Source organism: Bubalus kerabau, chromosome 4 (assembly GCF_029407905.1).
Source record: "Bubalus kerabau isolate K-KA32 ecotype Philippines breed swamp buffalo chromosome 4, PCC_UOA_SB_1v2, whole genome shotgun sequence".
In the NCBI taxonomy this organism is placed as follows: domain Eukaryota; kingdom Metazoa; phylum Chordata; class Mammalia; order Artiodactyla; family Bovidae; genus Bubalus; species Bubalus kerabau.
The window spans coordinates 150,755,410-150,776,461 of NC_073627.1; the positions used below are offsets into that span (position 1 = coordinate 150,755,410).

Consider the following 21,052-nt stretch of genomic DNA (forward strand, 5'->3'; position numbering starts at 1 on the left):
TGTGACCCCATGGACTGTAGCCTACCAGGGTCCTCTGTCCATGGAATTTTCCAGGCAAGAGTACTGGAGTGGGTTTCCATTTCCTTCTCCAGGGGATCTTTCCGACCCAGGGATAGAACTCAGGTCTCCCACATTGCAGGCAGATGTTTTACCATCTGAGCCACCAGGGAAGCCCTCTAAAGGAAATCAACCCTGAATACTCATTGGAAGGATTGATGCTGAAGCTCCAATACATTGGCCACCTGATGGGAAGAGCTAACTCACTGGAAAAGACCTCAATGCTGGGAAAGATTGAGGGCAGGAGGAGAAGGGGCCAACAGAGAATAAGATGGTTGGATGGCATTATTTACTTAATGGACATGAGTTTGAGCAAACTCTGGGAGATAATGAAGGACAGGGAAGCCTGGCATGTTGCAGTCCATGGAGAGTTAGACACAACTTAGCCACTGAACAACAACAATCAGTATTCTTGCCTGGGAAATCCCGTAGATAGTGCAGTCTTGTGGGCTACAGTCCATGGAGTTGCAAAAGAGTTGGACACAGATTAGTGACTAAACAACAACAACAAAAATTCATTTCTTTCTGATGCAGAATTCACTTTTACCCAATTAGAAGTAGGAGCTATATCATACGGAGAAGGCAATGGCACCCCACTCCAGTACTCTTGCCTGGAAAATCCCATGGACGGAGGAGCCTGGTAAGCTGCAGTCCATGGGGTCGCTAAGAGTCAGACAGGACTGAGCAAGTTCACTTTCACTTTTCACTTGCATGCACTGGAGAAGGAAATGGCAACCCACTCCAGTGTTCTTGCCTGGAGAATCCCAGGGACGGGGGAGTCTGGTGTGCTGCCGTCTACAGGGTCACACAGAGTCGGACACGACTGAAGTGACTTAGCATAGCATAGCATAGCATAGCATGTTTGGAAACTATAAAGCAAAGTTATCGAATTTAAAATTATATCTCTATCCCATTTGAGCTTTCATTATTTATTTTGTTTAGTTTTCTTCTTAGGGGACAATTTCAATGTCTTTAATGTCTTACAATTTCAATGTAAGGTTAGTTTCCAATCATAAATTTGCTAAAAGCTTCAAAAGTGATAGTCTTTTTTTTTTGCCACATCATTTGTTGAATAAATTCATTAAAGATTTCCAACTTTCTAAATAGAAGAAATCAAAACATACAGGACCCATTAAAAAAAAAAAAAATCACTGTTGTGAGGACAGCAGAGATTGACTTACAGACCAGTTATTCAAGACTTCAAACATTTCTAATGTCTGCTTAATGGTGGACAATAACAATAAAGTATAAACTGCCATGCTTGCTTTTTAAAAAACTGTTTTCAACATCAGCTTCTCTCACAGTTTGTTTGGGTAGGCAATTTACTCTTGCACTGTATTTATGTAACTGTTCCTCGCTGAAGCATTTATGTATCTTTAAAAAATATAGCATTTTTATATGTACATTTTTATAATACAATATAAATGTAAACATATAAATTTTGTGTCAGCTATGATTCAGCAGTTTTAAGTCTAAAGTCAATAAAGGGATGCGGGCCACCAATGTTTCCTTACTTAATAAAATAGCACAAAACACCTTAATTTTAATTTTTATGAGCTATCCCATTTCCATTATTAAAAACATGATTTCTGTCTATATACACATGAAAATAGATTCAGATTTTTGGACACTTTAAAGTATATTTTGTGTATGACCTTTATATGCTTGTTATAAAAGTATTTTAAGTTCAAAGCAGTATTATACTTGCTAATAATTAGCAATATTTTAATCTTGCTGTACTTTTCATCAGAATTCCTAGGACACTTCCCACTAAAGATATTAAGACTCTAGAAAATAAAAGATGACAATTGTTCATTAAGTAAAAGCAACTTGGGGGTGGGAAGTAGAAGCTGTTTGAGAGTATACAACCAAATCATAGTGTACATTTAAATTACAAAATTTCTTATTTTTTTCAGTTTAAACAATTCTTAAAATTTCCTTTCAAAAAGCATATTGATTATATTTTAAACACGTATCAAATATTGCAAACATATTTTTCTCCTTTTAGTAGTAACCCCTGTCCCCCTAAACAAAATCCTAGTGAACAGATACTGGGTGTGTGCTCAAAGCCTGTGCGCGTAGGCTGTACGGAGGTTTGGTCTGCTGTGTTTTCTCTGAGTAAAGAATTAGAAACGTATGGCCTGCAGCCTGTATAACTGCACCTTTGTGGAGCTTGCTATGTAGGACCATATTCTTCATATAATTTTTAAAGACCTTTTCTTTGCCAAAAAATGAATCATGTTCATAACAGAATAGTTGGAAAATATAAAAAAGTACAGGAAAAAAACCCCCCTGTAATCCTACCACCTAGTGATACCTACTGGTGATACTCTGGTGTGTTTACTTCCTGTCCTTCTTTTTACGCAAACAAAAATATAAAAGTATACCTACAAAAATACGATTATGCTGTTTACAGAGTTTGAGTTCCTGTTTTTCTCAATGGATCAAATGTTCTTGGTTACTTCCCTTTCTCCTTATATGTTCTTTATAAAAATGTATGATTAATGGCCAAAAATATCTTCATTGAATGGATAGCATAAGGCAAAATAAAGAATGGCATTTATAATTTTATAGCTTTTAAAGTTTGTGTAAGTATACTTACTTTGTGTAAGTAAAATTTAGTTGTTTTTTTTTTTTACCAAAATTGTTATATAAAATAAAACCTTAAAAGCTATAAAATTACAGATATCACATTTTTGACAACTGATGTCTCTCAGCATGCTATTCAACCGGTGGTACAAAGCCTCTTTATGGTTCCATAACTCCTCAAAGGCTGGGGAGGGTCAACAAGATAGGCATTGCACAAGGATATGACGTTCCCATGTTTCAGGTCATGTCCCAAGGTCCATTTGAAATTGAATCTGTAATGTCACACATGGATAACTGAAGGTCTGCTTGTAAAGTCCACATGCTGAACTCCTACAAGCTGTAAAACAGAGTTGATGGGTTTATGATCCAACCTATTCCTATCATGGTGTATAAAATGGATGTTGTTACCTAGAAGAGAATAAGAATAAAAGGTAAAGGTTAACATATAGGGTTATTCATTAGATGTACTGCTTTCTAGAATCAGAGCAGTATTTTAACTTCTAATTACTCCAAATGAAAAAGTTATTTACCTGGAGTACATAGCATTCTCCATATAACGAGACAATAAATTTTAATTAAGATAGTAAAGCATGACAAAAATTATGGTTAAATAAGGTTGGTACTTAATGCTTTATGAGCTCCAAAGGGAAAGACTCTTAAATTATAACCTTCTGTTCTGTTCAGTTCAGTTCAGTCCTCAGTCATGTCCGACTCTTTGCAACCCCATGAATCGCAGCACGCCAGGCCTCCCTGTCCATCACCAACTCCCGGAGTTCACTCAGACTCGCGTCCATCAAGTCAGTGATGCCATCCAGCCATCTCATCCTCTGTTGTCCCCTTCTCCTCCTGCCCCCAATCCCTCCCAGCATCAGAGTCTTTTCCAATGAGTCAACTCTTCGCATGAGGTGGCCAAAGTACTGGAGTTTCAGCTTTAGCATCATTCCTTCCAAAGAAATCCCAGGGCTCATCTCCTTCAGAGTGGACTGGTTGGATCTCCTTGCAGTCCAAGGGACTCTCAGGAGTCTTCTCCAACACCACAGTTCATTAAATGTAATTAAATAAAACAGCTTGTCAAACAGACAGGAAGAATATGGAACTAGTGTACATATCAAACCAGAAAATCATCTGTTTCTTAAATGTGATAACAGAATAAATCACTTCCTTAAAAAATTTACTCCTAATTACCAATTTAATAGCCTACATATATTATAACCATAGACTAAAAGAGGCTGAAAAATAAGAGCATTAAGACAATCAGTTATATAATACATTTCTTCTACATGCTCAAATGAAATAGTAGTATAGTCTAGATCCTGTTTACTTTAATTCTTGGAATCAAGACCAGAATTTTAACATAAAACATTAGATTACTAAATATTATAAGAGGCCTGTTTTCTGCATTGTACCTATATGCTAGCCACACTAACCATTGTAGATTAAATATCATAAACCTACAGATATCACATTTTTGATAACTGATGTCTCTCAGCATGCTATTCAACCAGTGGTACAAAGCCTCTTTATGGTTCCATAACTCCTCAAAGGCTGGGGAGGGTCAACAAGATAGGCATTGCACGAGGATATGACATTCCCATATTTCAGGTCATGTCCCAAGGTTCATTTGAAATTGAGAGAATCTGTAATGTCACACATGGACAGAAAAACATCTATTTCTGCTTTATTGACTATGCCAAAGTCTTTGACTGTATGGATCACAATAAACTGGAAAATTGGATCATAAACCCATCAACTCTGTTTTACCACTTGTAGGAGTTCAGCATGTGACCTTTACAAGTAGACCTTGAGTTATAGGCTTTTTATCAAATAAGTTCAGTTCAGTCGCTTAGTCGTGTCCAACTCTTTGCGACCCCATGAACTGCAGCACGCCAGGCCTCCCTGTCCATCTCCAACTCCTGGACTTTACTCAAACTCATGTCCATTGAGTTGGTGATGCCATCTAACCATCTCATCCTCTGCCATGCCCTTCTCCTCCAGCCTTCAATCTTTCCCAGCATCAGGGTCTTTTCAAATAACTCAGCTCCTCGCATCAGGTAGCCAAAGTATTGGAGTTTCAGCATCAACATCAGTTCTTCCAATGAACACCCACAACTGATCTCCTTTAGGATGGACTGGTTGGATCTCCTTGCAGTCCAAGGGACTCTCAAGAGTCTTCTCCAACACCACAGTTCAAAAGCATCAATTATTTGGCACTCAGCTTTCTTTATAGTCCAACTCTCACATCCATACATGACTACTGGAAAAACCATAACCTTGACTAGATGGACCTTTGTTGGCAAAGTAACGTCACTGTTTTTTAATATGCTGTCTAGATTGGTCATAGCTTTCCTACCAAGGAGTAAGTGTCTTTTAATTTCATGTCTGCAGTCACCATCTGCAGTGATTTTGAAGCCCAAAACAATAAGTCAGCCACTGTTTCCCCATCTATTTGCCATGAAGTGATGGGACTGGATGCCATGACTTAGTTTTCTGAAAGTTGAGCTTTAAGCCAACTTTTTCACTCTTCTCTTTCACCTTCATCAAGAGGCTCTTTAGTTCTTCTTCATTTTCTGCCATAAGGGTGCTGTCATCTGCATATCTGAGGTTATTGATATCTCTCCCACCAATCTTGATTTCAGCTTGTGCTTTGTCCAGTCCAACATTTCTCATGATGTACTCTGCATATGAGTTAAATAAGTAGGATGACAATATATATAGCCTTGATGTACTCCTTTTCCTATTTGGAACCAGTCTTTTGTTCTGTGTCCAGTTTTAACTGTTGCTTCCTGACCTGCATACAAATTTCTCAAGAGGCAGGTCAGGTGGTCTGGTATTCCCATCTCTTTTAGAATTTTCCACAGTTTATTGTAATCCACAGAGTCAAAGGTTTTGGCATAGTCAATAAAGCAGAAATAGATATTTTTCTGGAACTCTCTTGCTTTCTCGATGATCCAGCAGATGTTTGATCTCTGGTTCCTCTGCCTTTTCTAAAACCAGCTTGACCATCTGGAAGTTCATGGTTCATGTATTGCTGAAGCCTAGTTTGGAGAATTTTGAGCATTACTTTACTAGCGTGTCAGATGAGTGCAATAGTGTGGTAGCCTGAGCATTCTTTGGCATTGCCTTTCTTTGGGATTGGAATGAAAACTGACCTTTTCCAGTCCTGTGGCCACTGCTGAGTTTTCCAAATTTGCTGGCGTATTGAATGCAGCACTTTCACAGCATCATCTTTCAGGATTTGAAAGAGCTCAACTGGAATTCCATCACCTCCACTAGCTTTGTTCGTAGTGATGCTTCCTAAAGCCCACTTGACTTCACATTCCAGGATGTCTGGCTCTAGGTGAGTGATCATACCATCATGATTATCTTGGTCATGAAGATCGTTTTTGTACAGTTCTTCTGTGTATTCTTGCCACCTCTTTTTAATATCTTCTGCTTCTGTTAGGGCCATACCATTTCTGTCCTTTATCGAGCCCATCTTTGCATGAAATGTTCCCTTGGTATCTCTAATTTTCTTGAAGAGATCTCTAGTCTTTCTCATTCTATTGTTTTCCTCTATTTCTTTGCATTGATTGCTGATTCTTATCTCTCCTTGCTATTCTTTGGAACTCTGCATTCAAATGGGTATATCTTTCCTTTTCTCCTTTGCTTTTCGCTTCTCTTCTTTTCACAGCTATTTGTAAATACCTAAGACAGCCATTTTGCTTTGTTGCATTTCTTTTCCATGGGGATGGTCTTGATCCCTGTCTCCTGTACAATGTCCCGAACCTCCGTCCATAGTTCATCAGGCACTCTGTCTATCAGATCTAGTCCCTTAAATCTATTTCTCACTTCCACTGGATAATCATAAGGGATTTGATTTAGGTCATACCTGAATGGTCTAGTGGTTTTCCCTACTTTCTTCAATTTAAGTCTGAATTTGGCAATAAGGAGTTCATGATCTGAGCCACAGTCAGCTCCCGGTCTTGTTTTTCCCAACTGTATAGACCTTCTCCATCTTTGGCTGCAAAGAATATAATCAATATGGTTTTGGTGTTGACCATCTGGTGATGTCCATGTGTAGAGTCTTCTCTTGTGTTGCTGGAAGAGGGTGTTTGCTATGACCAGTGCATTCTCTTGGCAAAACTCTATTAGTCTTTGCCCTGCTCCATTCTGTACTCCAAGGCCAAATTTGCCTGTTACTCCAGGTGTTTCTTGACTTCCTACTTTTGCATTCCAGTCCCCTATAATGAAAAGGACATCTTTTTGGGGTATTAGTCTAAAAGGTCTTGTAGGTGTTCATAGAACCATTCAACTTCAGCTTCTTCTGGTGTTACTGGTCGGGTCATAGACCTGGATTACTGTGATACTGAATGGTTTGCCTTGGAAACAGAGATCATTCTGTCATTTTTGAGACTGCATCTTAGTACTGCATTTCAGACTCTTTTGATAATTATGATGGCTACTCCATTTCTTCTAAGGGATTCCAAAATAAAATACTTGGTTAACCGTGATAAGATATTTGTATAAATAAGTAAACCCAGCTCTTTCCTTAAAGAAGCTATAATTTTTCCAAAGCGTAGTATCAAAATTTTCTCTTTATTAAGTCTGTTCCCATCTTGGCACACAAATGATGCTTTCTGTGTGCTCTTCATTCTTAAACAACAGAATGCATGCTCAAATGATGTCAAAACTTAAAGATGAGGGACTCAAAAAATGATGCCTTACAAGTCTGAGGATGGAAATAATTCATTCAGAAGTATGACTCAATGTCATTCTAGGAGAATTTATAGGATTCATTCTCATAAAACAAGGCTTGTTTTTTGGCTAGTCTAACCAGTGTAAATTTGTGAGAAGAAAAGGGAGATTAAATAAAATGAAAGATTTTAGCTAGCTATAATGCTTCAGCAGCAAAAAGTTACAATACTTGGTCAAAATCTTCCTTCTATAGACTTCCTTTTAGACATCTGGAATTTATTAAAGTAAATGTTAATTTTATAACTTGGAGCAGCTACACTCACTAATATGGACAGTTTTAAAGACAAAGAAGAACCAAGAAAAATTAGTTTATGAGACAGTGAGTTAGGCTTTTTGGGTGTTCAATACTTGAACATGGTTGAGCTCCAATGCCCAACCATTTAGCAGAGGGAAGACAAAGGAATTTTAGGTGGTCCAAATTGATCAGTGAAGCTACTTATAGATCAATGGAACAGGATAGAAAGTCCAGAAATAAACCTAAGCACCTATGGTCAATTAATCTATGACAAAGAAGGCAAAAATACACAATGAAGAAAAGACAGTCTCTTCAATAAGTGGTGCTGGGAAAACTGGACAACTACATGTAAAAGAAATTAAAACATTTTCTGATACAATATATAAAAGTAAACTCAAAATGGATTAAAGAAAGACCTAAAGATAAGATTGCATACTATAAAACTCCTAGGGGAAAACAGAGGCAGAACACTTTGACGTATATTATAGCAATATCTTTTGGATCTACCTCCTAGAGTAATGCTGCTACTGCTAAGTCACTTCATTTGTGTCTGACTCTGTGTGACGCCATAGACGGCAGCCCACCAGGCTCCCCAGTCCCTGGGATTCTCCAGGCAAGAACACTGGAGTGGGTTGCCATTGCCTTCTCCAATGCATGAAAGTGAAAAGAGAAAGTGAAGTCGCTCAGCCATGTCCGACTCTTAGCGACCCCATGGACTGCAGCCTACTAGGCTCCTCCATTCATGGGATTTTCCAGGCAAGAGTACTGGAGTGGGGTGCCATTGCCTTCTCCACTAGAGTAATGAAAACAAAACAAAAATAAGCAAATGGGGTCTAGTTAAACTTAAAAGCTTTTGCACAGCAAAGGAAACCACAAACAAAATGGAAAGAAAACCCACAGAATGGGAGAAAATATGTACAAATGAAGCAACCAAAAGGGATTAATCTCCAAAATATACAAACAGCTCATGCAGCTCAAATCAAAAAACAAACAACCAATCAAAAATAGGCAGAATATTTAAAGAGACACTTCTCCAAAGATGTCATACAGATGGCCAAAAAGTACACGAAAAGATATTTAACACTGTTACTTATTAGAGAAATGCAAATCAGAACTACAATAAGGTATCTCCTCACACTGGTTTGAATGGCCATTATCAACAAGTCTACCAACAATAAATGTTGGAGAGGGTGTAGAGAAAAGGGAACCGTCTTACAGGGTCAGTAGGAATGTAAACTGGTACAACCACTATGGAGAACAGTATGGAGGTTCCTTAAAAAACTAAATATAGGGCTTCGCTGGTGGCTCAGTGGTAAAGAATCTGCCAGCCAATGCAGGAGACATGGGTTCAACCCCTGATCCAGGAAGATTCCACATGCTGAGCAGCAACTAAGCCCACATGCCACAACTATTGAGCCTCTGCTCTAGAGCCCCAAAGCCACAACTCCTGAGCCCACAGGCCACAACTACTGAAGCCCTACAGTAGGGCTTCAGTGCTACAGCGCTCCGCAGGCAACAAGAAAAGCCCCTGGAACGAGAAGCCCGTGCACCACAACTAGCGAGGAGCTGCCACTTGCCACAACTAGAGAAAAGCCTGCATAGCAACAAAGACCTAGCACAGCCAAAAGTAAATAAATAAAAAATTTAAAAAAACCCTAAGAACTACCATATGATCCAGCAATCCCACTCCTGGGTATGAATCTGGAGAAAACCATAATTTAAAAAGATACATGCACTCCAATGTTCACTGCAGCACTATTTACAATAGCCAGGACATGGAAGCAACCCAATGCCCATCAACAGAGAAATGAATACAGAAGATGTGGCACATATACACAGTGGAATATTAGCCATAAAAAAGAATGAAATAATGCCATCTGCAGCCACATGGATGAACCTAGGGATTATCATACTAAATGAACTAATCAAAGAAAGATAAGTATCATATGACATCATTTACATGTGGAATCTAAAAAAAATGATACAAATGAACTTATTCACAAAACAGAAACAGACTTCAACTTATGGTTGCCAAAGGGGAGAAATGGGGGGAGGAATAAATTAGGAGTCTGAAATTAACATATATACACTACTATATATATAATAGGTAATCAACAAGGACCTACTGTATTGAACAGGGAACTGTACTCAATATTTTGTAATAGCTACATGGGAAACATAATGCTGAAAAAATCCATTTCCTCTAAGGGATTCTTGCCCACAGTAGTAGATATAATGGTCATCTGAATTAAATTCGCCCATTCCAGTCCATTTTAGTTCACCTAAAATATAGATGTTCACTCTTGCCATCTTCTGCTTGACCACTTCTAATTTACCTCGATTCATGAACCTAACATTCCAGGTTCCTAAGCAATATTGCTCTTTACAGCATTGGACTTTACTTCCATCACCAGTCACATCCACTAACTGGGCTCATCCACAACTTTGACTCTGTCTCTCCATTCTTTCTGGAGTTATTTCTCTACTCTTTTCCAGTAGCATATTGGGCACCTACTGACCTGGGGAGTTCATCTTTCAGTGTCATATCTTTTTGCCTTTTCATACTGTCATGGGGTTCTCAAGGCAAGAATACTGAAGTGGTTTGCCATTCTCTTTGCCAGTGGACCACATTTTGTCAGAACTCTCCACCATGACCCATCCATCTTGGGTGGCTCTACAAAGCATGGCTTATAGTTTCATTGAGTTAGACAAGGCTGTGGTCTGTGTGATCAGTTTGATTGGTTTTCTGTGATTGTGGTTTTCATTCTGTCTGCCCTATGAAGGACAAGGATAAGAAGCTTATGGAATCTTCTTGATGGGAGAGGCTGACTATGGGGGAAACTGGATCTTGTTCTGAGGGGCAGGGCCATGCTCAGTAAATCTTTAATCCAATTTTCTGTTGATGGGCAGGGCTGTGTTCCCTCCCTGTTGTTTGACCTGAGACCAAACTATGGTGGAGGTAATGAAGATAAAGGCGACCTCCTTCAAAAGGTCCTCTGGATGCACTGCCGCACTCAGTGCCCCCGACCCTGCATCAGGCCACCACCAACCCACGTCTCCACTGGAGACTTCTGGACACTCCCGGGCAAGTCTGGGTCAGTCTCTTGTGGGGTCACTGCTCTTTTCTCCTGGGTCCTGGTGTACACAAGGTCTTGTTTGTCCCCTCCAAGAGTCTGTTTCCCTAGTCCTGTATAACTTCTGTAATCAAATCTCAGCGGCCTCCAAAGTTAAATTCTCTGGGGGTTCTCAGTCCCTTTGCCAGATCCCCAGGTTAGGAAATCTGTTGTGGGTCCTAGAACTTTCTTAACAGTGCAAGAATTTCTTTGGTATAATTGTTTTGCATTTTGTGGGTCGTCTGCTCACCTCCACTGAAATTTTTAAAGAGTATGATAACCACATACAAATTACCGAAGCACCACTGATTTTCCCTATCCCAAATACCTGGAATCACTCAGGCATGGAATGATGGCCACAGTACATCCAGTAAACAGACATCAAAAATATACAGGTGTGTTTGAAAACAAACGATGTCCCCTGTGAAAGCACAGCATCCTGACTGCCGCCATGTCCACTTTTACATGGTGGCTACTTTATAAAGAAAGTGGATGGCCACTTGACTTCCAGAAAGCATAAAAAGCACACTGCTGAAGCTGAGCTTTGATGCTTACCTGGACCTAAAATGAGTGTTCCACCTTGCTGAGCTGGATCTCCTTGAAAATCAAAAAGAGGGCCAGTTACTGCTCTCCACAGGCTCCGAATGCTTCCTGAGAGTATATTTGATTTTACATGGGGGCTCTGTCCTGAAATATTAGGAATTGTCTTTAGATGTTATCATTTTATATTTGACTTGATATTAAGATAACGTTAGTATTTTTAGAAAACAGTCTCTCTCTTATGTGTTATCTTACTTTTGACTTGCCTTTTTCTCTTCCTTCGAAGAACAGTTTCTCAGCCTTTCACTACCGATGTTTTAGACCAGATAAGTCTTTGTCCTGAGTAACGTAGGGTGAATACCATCATCTGTGCTCTCTGAACTTACTACATGCCATAGCAACCACCATTCACCAAGCTGTGAGAACTGAATATGTCTCTAGACACAAATATCCCCTGGCAGGGGGGAGGGGTCAAAATTGTCCCCAGTTGAGAACTACTGCTTTAAAAGAAGAAGTGATGACAGACCCAGACAATTTTCTGCCACCGAAAAATGTCAGCTATAGAATTCTCAAACTGGCAGCACTTTCCTTTTTAATCCCCCATTTATATTTGGTTTCGTCTCTTACCTAGTAATAGATAACTACATTCCTCTTCAGAAGACATTGTGGCACAGACTACTGTTATATGCTGGTCGAAACTTGTTTACTCTTTCTGGGACCACAACTAAACATTTCCCAGTCTTCCTGGGGTTTGGTAGGGCTGTATGACTACAATCAAACCAATGAGTAAAATAACGTGTGCCACTTCCACAGCATCTCCTAAAAACCTCTCCAGAGGTGATTATCCATGTTTTTTCTATTAGGTTGGTGCAAATATAGCTGCATTTTTTGCATTGTTGAAATTTGCCATTTGATTTTGGAATACATTCTTAATAAATGTGGTTATGTTATATATCATTTTAATGCACATTTCTCATTTTATGTTTTTTTGCTAATGACTTATTGCTATTTATTTCATATTTATTTTGGACTATGGAAATGATGTTAGACAACCAAATCTGAGCAATTTTCTCATTTGAGTTTAAAATGAATCATAAAGCAGTAGAAACAACTCAGTAATGCATTTGGTCCAGGAACTGTTGATGAATGTACAGTGCAGCGGTGGTTCAAGGAGTTTTGCAAAGGAGACAAGAGCCTTGAAGATGAGGAACGTAGTGACCAGCCATCGGAAGCTGACAACGACCAAGTGAGATCATCAAAGCTGATCCTCTTACAACTACATGAGAAGTTGCCAAAGTACTCAACATAGGCCATTCTACAGTCATTGGGCATTTGAAGCAAATTGGAAAGGTGATAAAGTTTAATGAGTGGGTGCCGCATGAGCTGACTGGGAATTTTTAAAAATGTCATTCTGAAGTGTTGTCTTCTCTTATTCTATGCAACAACAAGGAAGCATTTCTCAATTGGATTGTGATGTGCAATGAAAAGTGGATTTTATATGACAACTGGTGATGACCAGCTCAGTAGCTGGACAGAGAAGAGGTTCCAAAGCATTTCCCAAAGCCAAACTTGCACCACAAAAAGGTCGTGGTCACTGTATTCACTACAGCTTTCTGAATCCTGGTGAAACCATTACATCTGAGAAGTATGCTCAGCAAATTGATGAGATGCACCAAAAACTGAAATGCCTACTCCTGGCATTGGTCAATAGAAAGGGCCCAGCTCTTCTCCATGATAATGCCCGCACATAGCACAACCAATGCTTCAGAAGTTGAATGAATTGGGCTACATAGTTTTGCCTCATTCGCCATATTCACCTGACCTCTTGCCAACTGACTACCACTTCTTCAGCGGGGAAAATGCTTCCACAACAAGCAGGAGGCAGAAAATGCTTTCCAAGAGTTCGTTGAATCCCAAAGAATGGATTTTTACACTACAGGAATAAACCCACTTATTTCTTGTTGGCAAAAATGTGTTGATTGTAATGATTCCTACTTTGATTAATAAAGATGTGTTTGAGTCTAGTTATGATTTAAAATTCATGGTCTAAAACATCAATTACTTTTGCACCAACCTAAATACATCCTTTGAAGTTTGGATTGACAATGGCAGAGCCACATGATGGAAGAGGCCTGAGTCTTTCCTACTGTGTCCCTCAATTGCTGCTTGGAGAAGCACCCAATAGAAATATCCTTCTTGAAATGTGAATGAATAGGAACTAACCTCATTCTTTATATGCCACTGAGACTTTGAGGTTTAGCTGTAACAACAGTTAACTATAGCTACCTCTCCATCTTTGCTTGTCAGTTTTTCTATTTCCTTTCTCACAGTGACTGATACTTTCACTACCTTTGAGTAAAGAAACTACCTGTCTTATAACTTATCCTTTTCCTACCCCTGCCTTTTATTAAAAAAAAAAAAATCTGGACTCCACCAATTCTAAGGCCAGAGAGTGACAGAGCAGTGAGACATTGCAGCCCAGGTCTTCCTGCCTGCCGCAGTCTGCCTTTCCAGGTGCATGTCAACCAGTGTACACTAGTTACCAGTCCCATTTATCTTCTCCTGTGGGAGTCACAGCACAGAGCTAACCCCTCAGCCCTGGGGTCCAGCTTCAACTAGTGCTTTGGGCTTTTTACTTTAATGATTATGCTGCCTTTGACCTAACTGATTTCTTAATATATCCAGATAACTATTATTTTCTTCATCTCTCCAACTTTTCTGTTTCTTTCATGTTTAGAGGAGGATGGACATTCATTCATCTTACCAAGAAACAAATACATTCTCATTAACTTAGAGACATGGGTAAAGAGACTAAAGTTTATGTTTTTAAGGATTTTATATCTAAAATAAATGTTCATAAATCCAAACTATCCCCTTATGTCCAAAGAAGGGTCATTTAATATTTCTGAAATTTTAAAAATTCAATAGAAGAAGATTCCACAACCTAGAATTTCACAATCTTGGCTGTAAAGCACAATCTAATTTTGCGACTATGAATTTAGTTATGTGTAAAACTCCTGGGGTTTTTTTTTTTAATTTTTTCCTCTTTACTTTGATTCTTGGACTCAAGACCAGAATTTGAATTTGAAATATTAGATTAAGTATTGTAAGAAGCATGTTTCCTGCATGCACTTATCTGCTGTCTATAGCAATCACTATAGATTTAATACCATAAACTGGCTTATTATCAAGTAAGGCAAAATGAAATATCAGGTAAACCCATTACTTCCTTGAATTTAGTGGCTTTATTTTCTTATTCTTTGTCTTTATAACCTGTCCCATTAATTTTAAATTATTATATTTTATTTTCAATGTGGTTTTCAAGTAGGATTATTCTTAGACTGATTCTAAGACTTGTGCTTTTTCAGGTGGGAACTTTAAAAAATCATTTCATGAGAACCTAATGTTTTCTGTTTGGAAAAAGAGTTGTTTGACACAGATCAAAGGAGTTTAAATGATTTGAATATAGTTTCTTTATAATTATAAGCATGTATTTTGCTTTAAATTCATCTGTTTTCTTTGCAATTCTCTCTCTTTACTGAGGCAATGAATGATGAGGTGTTACTAAAGTAAAACTCACAGTTTATATCAAAAGCAGCTAAATGATAAACAGACCTTACATATGCTGAGGCTCTGATACAGCACAGGAAAATAGTCTACCAAAGATTAAGGTTCACAATCTGTACCATTGCAATTTCCTATACTAAAAAGAGAGGAGAAAAAAAAGAACAAATTCTCTATCTATGGTACCTCATCATTAGTTTTAATAAAGTTTAGGTCGCTTTCTTTAAAAATATTAGTAAAGGAAGGGATCATGTCAACTCCGCTTCATAAGTAGCAGCTCTGTGATCTGTCCCTCTGTGTCTCTACTTCAGGCCCTGTCATTTCTTTCTAGCCTATTACTACAAACTTGTCAAGAATACCAATGACAATTGATACCTCCCGTTTGGCACGTTCCAATTGCTTCTCTATCTGGCAACAAGACTTCTCCACTCAAACACTTTTATGACACCCCCACTGCCTTGAGAACAAATCCAAATTCCTTGGCTTGTTCCCAGACACAGAATGGCTCACACAATTCCCAACTGGCTCCTAGGCTCTGGCCAGACAGAGAGAACTGCAGTTCTCCAAGAGTCAAAATTTTTCATACTGATGTGCTACTTTTTGTCAGCTGCAGCATTCCCAGCCTCACTTCATCCAGCTAACTCCTTAAAGAGTGAGCTTAGACAACACCATTTCTAAGAAGCCCTCCCAGATTCTTTTCTTCCTGTGCATTTCTGGTATTACAGGCATTTCTGTATTACAGGTATTGCCAGTACATGCTCTCCTCTTTTACAAGCCCTAAGCTGTAATGTAATTAACTGTTTGCTTCTTTCTCCCAGGGTAGATTATGAGCACTGGGAGGGCAGGGGCTGCGTCTTTTGTCACAGTTGTCCTGGGAACAGCCAACACAGTGGGTGCCATGGGTGTCATTCTCAACATTTGTTGAGAATAAGTGATCTGGGTTCTAGTTGAGTTCTCTTGCTTGGTATTTCAGAAGCCAAGTTCCTTTTTTCTAAAACCCATATCAATAGCTCACCTAAAGCTTATTGCACTTTTAATTATAAAGAACTGTGCAAGAGTAGGGAATGTAGACCATACAGAGATGAATAAAACATCAAACCTTTCAACTAACTATACTACTAATCACCTTAAGTTCAATCATAGAGTATATAATAAAGTACAAGGTGCTATTAAAAAACAATGAGGGAAGCAATTGTTTCTGCTGGTAGAGCTATTTAGAGCCCCTTTGAGTTGGGCTTTAGATGAAAACTAAGATTTCATCAGTTAAAGAACATAAGAGTGTTCAAAGCCATGGTGTTGAGGTATGAAAATGTATTAACTTAAGCAATATTATTTTTCTTTTAAATACAAAAATAAAATATACTCATTGTAAAAAAAAAATATATATATATATATATATATATATATATATATATATAAAAGCCACTTTTCTCACTCCTATGTCTTGGGGTAAACATTGCAATGTCTTTTAAAACAATTTTCACCACATACACATATATAATAGTATAGATATTTATGTTTATGAAAATGGTTTTTATTTTCACAAAAATGAAATCACACTGAAAACACTGCTTTGAACTTGCATTTTTTCATTCATTTAGAACTTCACCAACAGCCTTCCATGTCATTACATCCAGGAAATGAATTTTAGAGTATCATGAATCTGGACCACTTACTAGAATCATAAAGAGCAGGCTGATTTATGAATTTACCATTTGTTCCCCTATGCATATATATACTTATGTGAAATGTGAAATACACTATTAGCATTTCCTACTTGAGACATGTCTTACCTGAGGAGGCAATTTCTTCACCTCTTTTCATTCCCAATCTTTTATAAATTTCTCTCTCAGGATCAACATAGATTTCATGAGAATACCCAGTTAGTTTACAGAAAGGCTGAAAAAAAAAGTATAGTTGGAATTTTTATCAAGACAAATGAGAGAAAAATAGTGATAATCTGACTAAATTTTAGCAAATTTAGACCCAGGTTCAATCCCTGGGTCAGAAGATCCCCTGAAGAAGGGAATGGCTACCACTCTTGGCCTGGAGAATTCCATGGACAGGGGAGTATGGCAGGCTATAAGTCCATGGGGTTGCAAAGAGTTGGACATGACTGAGTGACTAACACTTCAGTGATTTAAGTAATTATATAATTTTTATGTCTAAAACATATTTAGCCTGTTAGGGTCCCAACTGGCTATATATTTACCTCAATATGATGGTAGGATGACTGTCCAATCACTATGAGAGTGACATTTGCTTCCTTTAGGAGAGAAAAAGGACATATACATATTATTAGAAATTATGTTTCCCCTAATTATAACTTCCCCTAATCCAATTCTTTTCTTCCATTTTAATGCCACCTATAGGCTTCCAGAAGAATGGAATGAGTCAAAGCAATTATGCTAAAATATTCAATTAATTCAGATGATTCTTTTGCTAAGTAAGAATTTAAAAATAATAGTCAGTAATTCTCTACATTTTCCCAAAAGGCATACATTGAACTAGAATAAAAACTATTAAAGTAGGGTTATTTAATCAGACAATTTTATTCTTTCACATCTCAATTGACAAGGTCTGCTGAAAACAGATCTTAATTTTACAGAAGCTACCAATGCTTTCACTAAAAAGCTAACCTGGGGACAAACCTCTATATGCTTGAAGAAATACACCTGTACGTGGCTGTCACAAGAATGTGGAGCTGTAATTCCATTAAGGATACAACTTTTTCACCTTAAAGTTATACTAGTAACTTCCTGTAATGAACAACTATTTGGAGTGTCTGTATTATAAAACTAAAGAAAAGAAAATATTTCTAGCATTTCTGTTTTTGGTAATTATGAATCAACATTTGAGAATAGGCAGGTTATTAGGTAACATCAAAATTATTATTATGGTTAGTACTTTTATAGTCAGGCAGTAATGAATAGGACAGAAATACACTTCCAATGAGTCTCTTCCCTTTTTGGAGGTGTTGGGGAGATGTGTGGGATGGTGATAATCTGGATTTGTGAGCGTCTGCGCTGGAGAGGCGGTGCGTTCCGCCCCTCATGCCATCACACTCCTCATAAGCGGCAGGTGAGTTTCACCAGGCCGCCCGGAAGCGGGGCACGCTGCTGCTCACTCTAGGGAAACTTACTTGTAAGAAACTCTTGGGGATTTTGGCCAGATCTTCTACATATTCCTTGCAGATGTAACACAGGAAATGCTGAAATCCCAACACAGGCAAAAAGGACAAGTTAGCAACTAACACTCTCGAAGTCAGAAATAACCAAGTACTTATGCGTGACGTAATGCAACAGCCAAGACGGTTAGAGATGTCAAGGGTGCCCAAATGTGCACTGAAATTGGGCCCCACGCAGTCTCTGTTAGGCCTCTTCGCTCGCTGAGAAAATGGCCTTGGCTTGGCGGGCTGCTTTTCCTTTTCCGTTCAAGGAAGCGAGAGCGGAGTACGCCTTCCAGAAACCTTTAGTGGACGACCACTAGAGGAAGGGTCAGGCCCGGCGGGCTCCGTTCTCTGGTCCTGGACCCTTCCAGAGGCCCGATGTAACTCCCCCCAGAGGAGGCCGTGGAAACAACCTCCATCCCTGCCTGCAGGTGAGGTCCCTGCGCCGGATCGTCCCGTCGCCCGTGCTCACCCGCACGAAGACCACGATAGCCCGGCGCTCTCGGAACAGCTCACCAAACGGCACAGGCCTCCCGGAGGCGTCCAGCACCGGCAGCTCGGCCACGGCGGCGGCCAGGGACTGCCAGCTCGCGGGGCCGCTTGGGACTGGGGCTGGGGCGGCGTGACCGCTGACCTGCCGCGTGACCGGGGCCTCGGAGGGGGCTGCCATCGCGCCCTACGTCCGAGGGCCCTCGGAGAACGACCGAGCGGGATCGAGGCTGGGTGGGTTGGAGGGCGGCCAAGCGGAGCGCAAGGGGCGGGGCTCTCCATGGGGCGGAGCTGCCCGGGGCCCAGGCTCGCTGCGGAGCTCCGGGGCCTAACCCGGTGCACCCGGCGGTTCTCAGGCAAGACCTCGAGTCTCCTTTTGACGTGGCTCTGATGGTTCCGAAGCTGCAGAAGGGTACAGAACCACTCTCGAGTTTTCTGACCCAGCCGCTCATGGTAGGAAGAGAGACAGAGACGCAGAGAGAGACAGGGAGGGCGGGGGCGGAGAGAGAAGGAGAGACAGAGACAGGAGACGGGGTGCGGGGAAGAGAGAAAGACGGAGACAGAGAGACGGCGTGGAGCGGGGAGACTGGGGGAAGAGAGAGAAGAGAGAAAAGAGGAGAGCGAGATATAAAGGCGAGAAAGGAGTTAAATATGAAGAAAGCCCCTGCCCTCCGTAGCCATCTGGGCTGCAGTTAGCTCTTAGTTACCTTTTCAAGAGAATCAGTTGCCTACCAAGCACATCCCCCCCTGCTAGATTTAGTCTGGTTTAAATCCACTCCCTCCTCAGTTCTCGTGCTTTTTTTTTTTTTTTTGAGCTATCGTTAACATACACTGTAATGTATAAATCTTAAGTGTGGATTTAAATTTTATTTTTAGTTAAAATTTAAACATTTGTCAAAATTTTATCATGGAAATTTAAAAACATGCCCAGAAAGTTGAATTTTACAGTGAACACTCCTATATCCACCACCTAGATTCTACTGTTGGTTAACATTTTACTCTATCAAAATTAGTGCATCTGTTCACAGTTAGGTGAGTTTTGCCTGATTATTCACCCCTGTTATCCACTTACTGTTTCATGCTCAGTCCGTCTTTTGCAGCCCCCTGGATGGTAACTCGCCAGGCTCCTCATCCATGGGATTTTTCAGGCAAGAATATTGGAATGGGTAGCCATTCCCTCCTCCATGGGATCTTCCTGACCCAGGATCCAACCCAAGTCTCCTGTGTCTCCTGCTGCATCACAGGCAGATTCTTTACCACTGAGCCACAACTCCATAAAAATATGGACCATTGCTATTGAGGAAATTCCCTCAATTATATTTTTTAAGAGCTAGTATAATAAACCTATTTATAAATGTGCTAGGTTGTTTCAGGAGTCAATTTTCTTTCTTCAAACTTTTGTTTTGCTAAAGCTATTTACTAGGGTCCTTAAGTGAGATGACTCTGTGTGTGTATGTATGTATGTATGTAAATGATGGATTGAGAAGGATGAGAAAAATGGATTTAAATGGCTTTGCATCAGTTTTGTAGATGTCCTACAGTACATGCATACCAGGTAGTCTTTTAAGCATGTTTCTATCCCACCTTGCTTTCTTCTGGTGCAGGCTGCAGGCAAGCATGCATATGGGAATTTAGGAATTTCTGCAGCCTCTTTGAGACTCAGCTGGTCCTGGACTTGGAGGTTGGTCTTGTACTGGGGTTTCTCATAGATGGTGACAATGTGTCCAAGCCTTCCAGGGCAGAACAAGACAACATTCAGGTTCTTTGTCTTTAAAAGTTCACCCACCTTTGTTTTTGGATTTGTGGTTCAGAAAATATGATCCTGTAGAGTCCTTTGGACTGAAAGGAGATTAAACCAGTCAATCTTGAAGGAAATCAACCCTGAATAATCATTGGAAGGACTGATGCTGAAGCTCCAATACTTTGGCCACCTGATGAAAAGAGCCAAATCATTGGAAAAGACCCTGATGGTGGGAAAAATTGAAGGTAGAAGAAGTAGAGGGTGACAGAGGATGAGATGGTTGGACGGCATCACTGATTCAATGGACATGAATTTGGGCAAACTCCAGGAGGTGCTGAGGGACAGGGAAGCCTGGTGTGCTGCAGTTTATGGGGTCACAAAGAGACGGACACAACTTGGCGACTAAACAACAACAAAATTTATGGTATTTGTTTAGTGGAAGACCTTCAGGATCACCCTTATCTAGCACAGAGGATTCACTCTGCCACAAAGTACAGGAGAGACTGATCCAGAATCCTCTGGCTTTCAGTTGTGTAAAGACATCCATTATTGAACACACATTTAAATGCTCATTCAGTGGCACCCCACTCCAGTACTCTTGCCTGGAGAATCCCATGGACGGAGGAGCCTGGTAGGCTGCAGTCCATGGGGTCGCTAAGAGTCAGACACGACTGAGCAACTTCACTTTCACTTTTCACTTTCAGGTATTGGAGAGGGAAATGGCAACCCACTCCAGTGTTCTTGCCTGGAGAATCCCAGGGACGGGGAAGCCTGGTGGGCTGCTGTCTATGGGGTCGCACAGAGTCGGACACGACTGAGGC

The 21,052-nt window shown here is 40.0% G+C and overlaps 1 protein-coding gene and 1 long non-coding RNA gene across 2 annotated transcripts; one reads left to right on the forward strand and one right to left on the reverse strand.

Moving 5' to 3' along the window:
* Nucleotides 1-2,203: 2,203 nt before the first annotated feature.
* PRXL2C (peroxiredoxin like 2C) lies at nucleotides 2,204-18,747 on the reverse strand. Its single transcript, XM_055579032.1, has 6 exons — nucleotides 18,474-18,747; nucleotides 17,975-18,043; nucleotides 17,045-17,098; nucleotides 16,626-16,731; nucleotides 11,284-11,415; nucleotides 2,204-3,054 (listed from the first exon to the last, which is right to left on the reverse strand). Exons 1-6 carry the CDS (start codon nucleotides 18,669-18,671, stop codon nucleotides 2,927-2,929), a joined length of 687 nt encoding a protein of 228 aa, XP_055435007.1. The 5' UTR covers nucleotides 18,672-18,747; the 3' UTR covers nucleotides 2,204-2,926.
* LOC129650487 (uncharacterized) lies at nucleotides 10,577-12,830 on the forward strand. The gene is made up of 3 exons (XR_008713794.1): nucleotides 10,577-10,710; nucleotides 12,402-12,618; nucleotides 12,718-12,830. It is a non-coding gene; the product is annotated as an uncharacterized LOC129650487 (long non-coding RNA).
* Nucleotides 18,748-21,052: the final 2,305 nt, after the last annotated feature.

Coding starts and splice junctions, on each gene's coding strand:
- PRXL2C (XM_055579032.1), bottom strand. CDS start 18,671: ATGGCAGCCCCCTCCGAGGCCCCGGTCACGCGGCAGGTCAGCGGTCAC. Junction 17,099..17,974: donor TCCCCAAGAGTTTCTTACAA/GTAAGTTTCCCT, acceptor TCTCTCCTAAAG/GAAGCAAATGTCACTCTCAT. Junction 11,416..16,625: donor TGAAGAAATTGCCTCCTCAG/GTAAGACATGTC, acceptor CTAATATTTCAG/GACAGAGCCCCCATGTAAAA.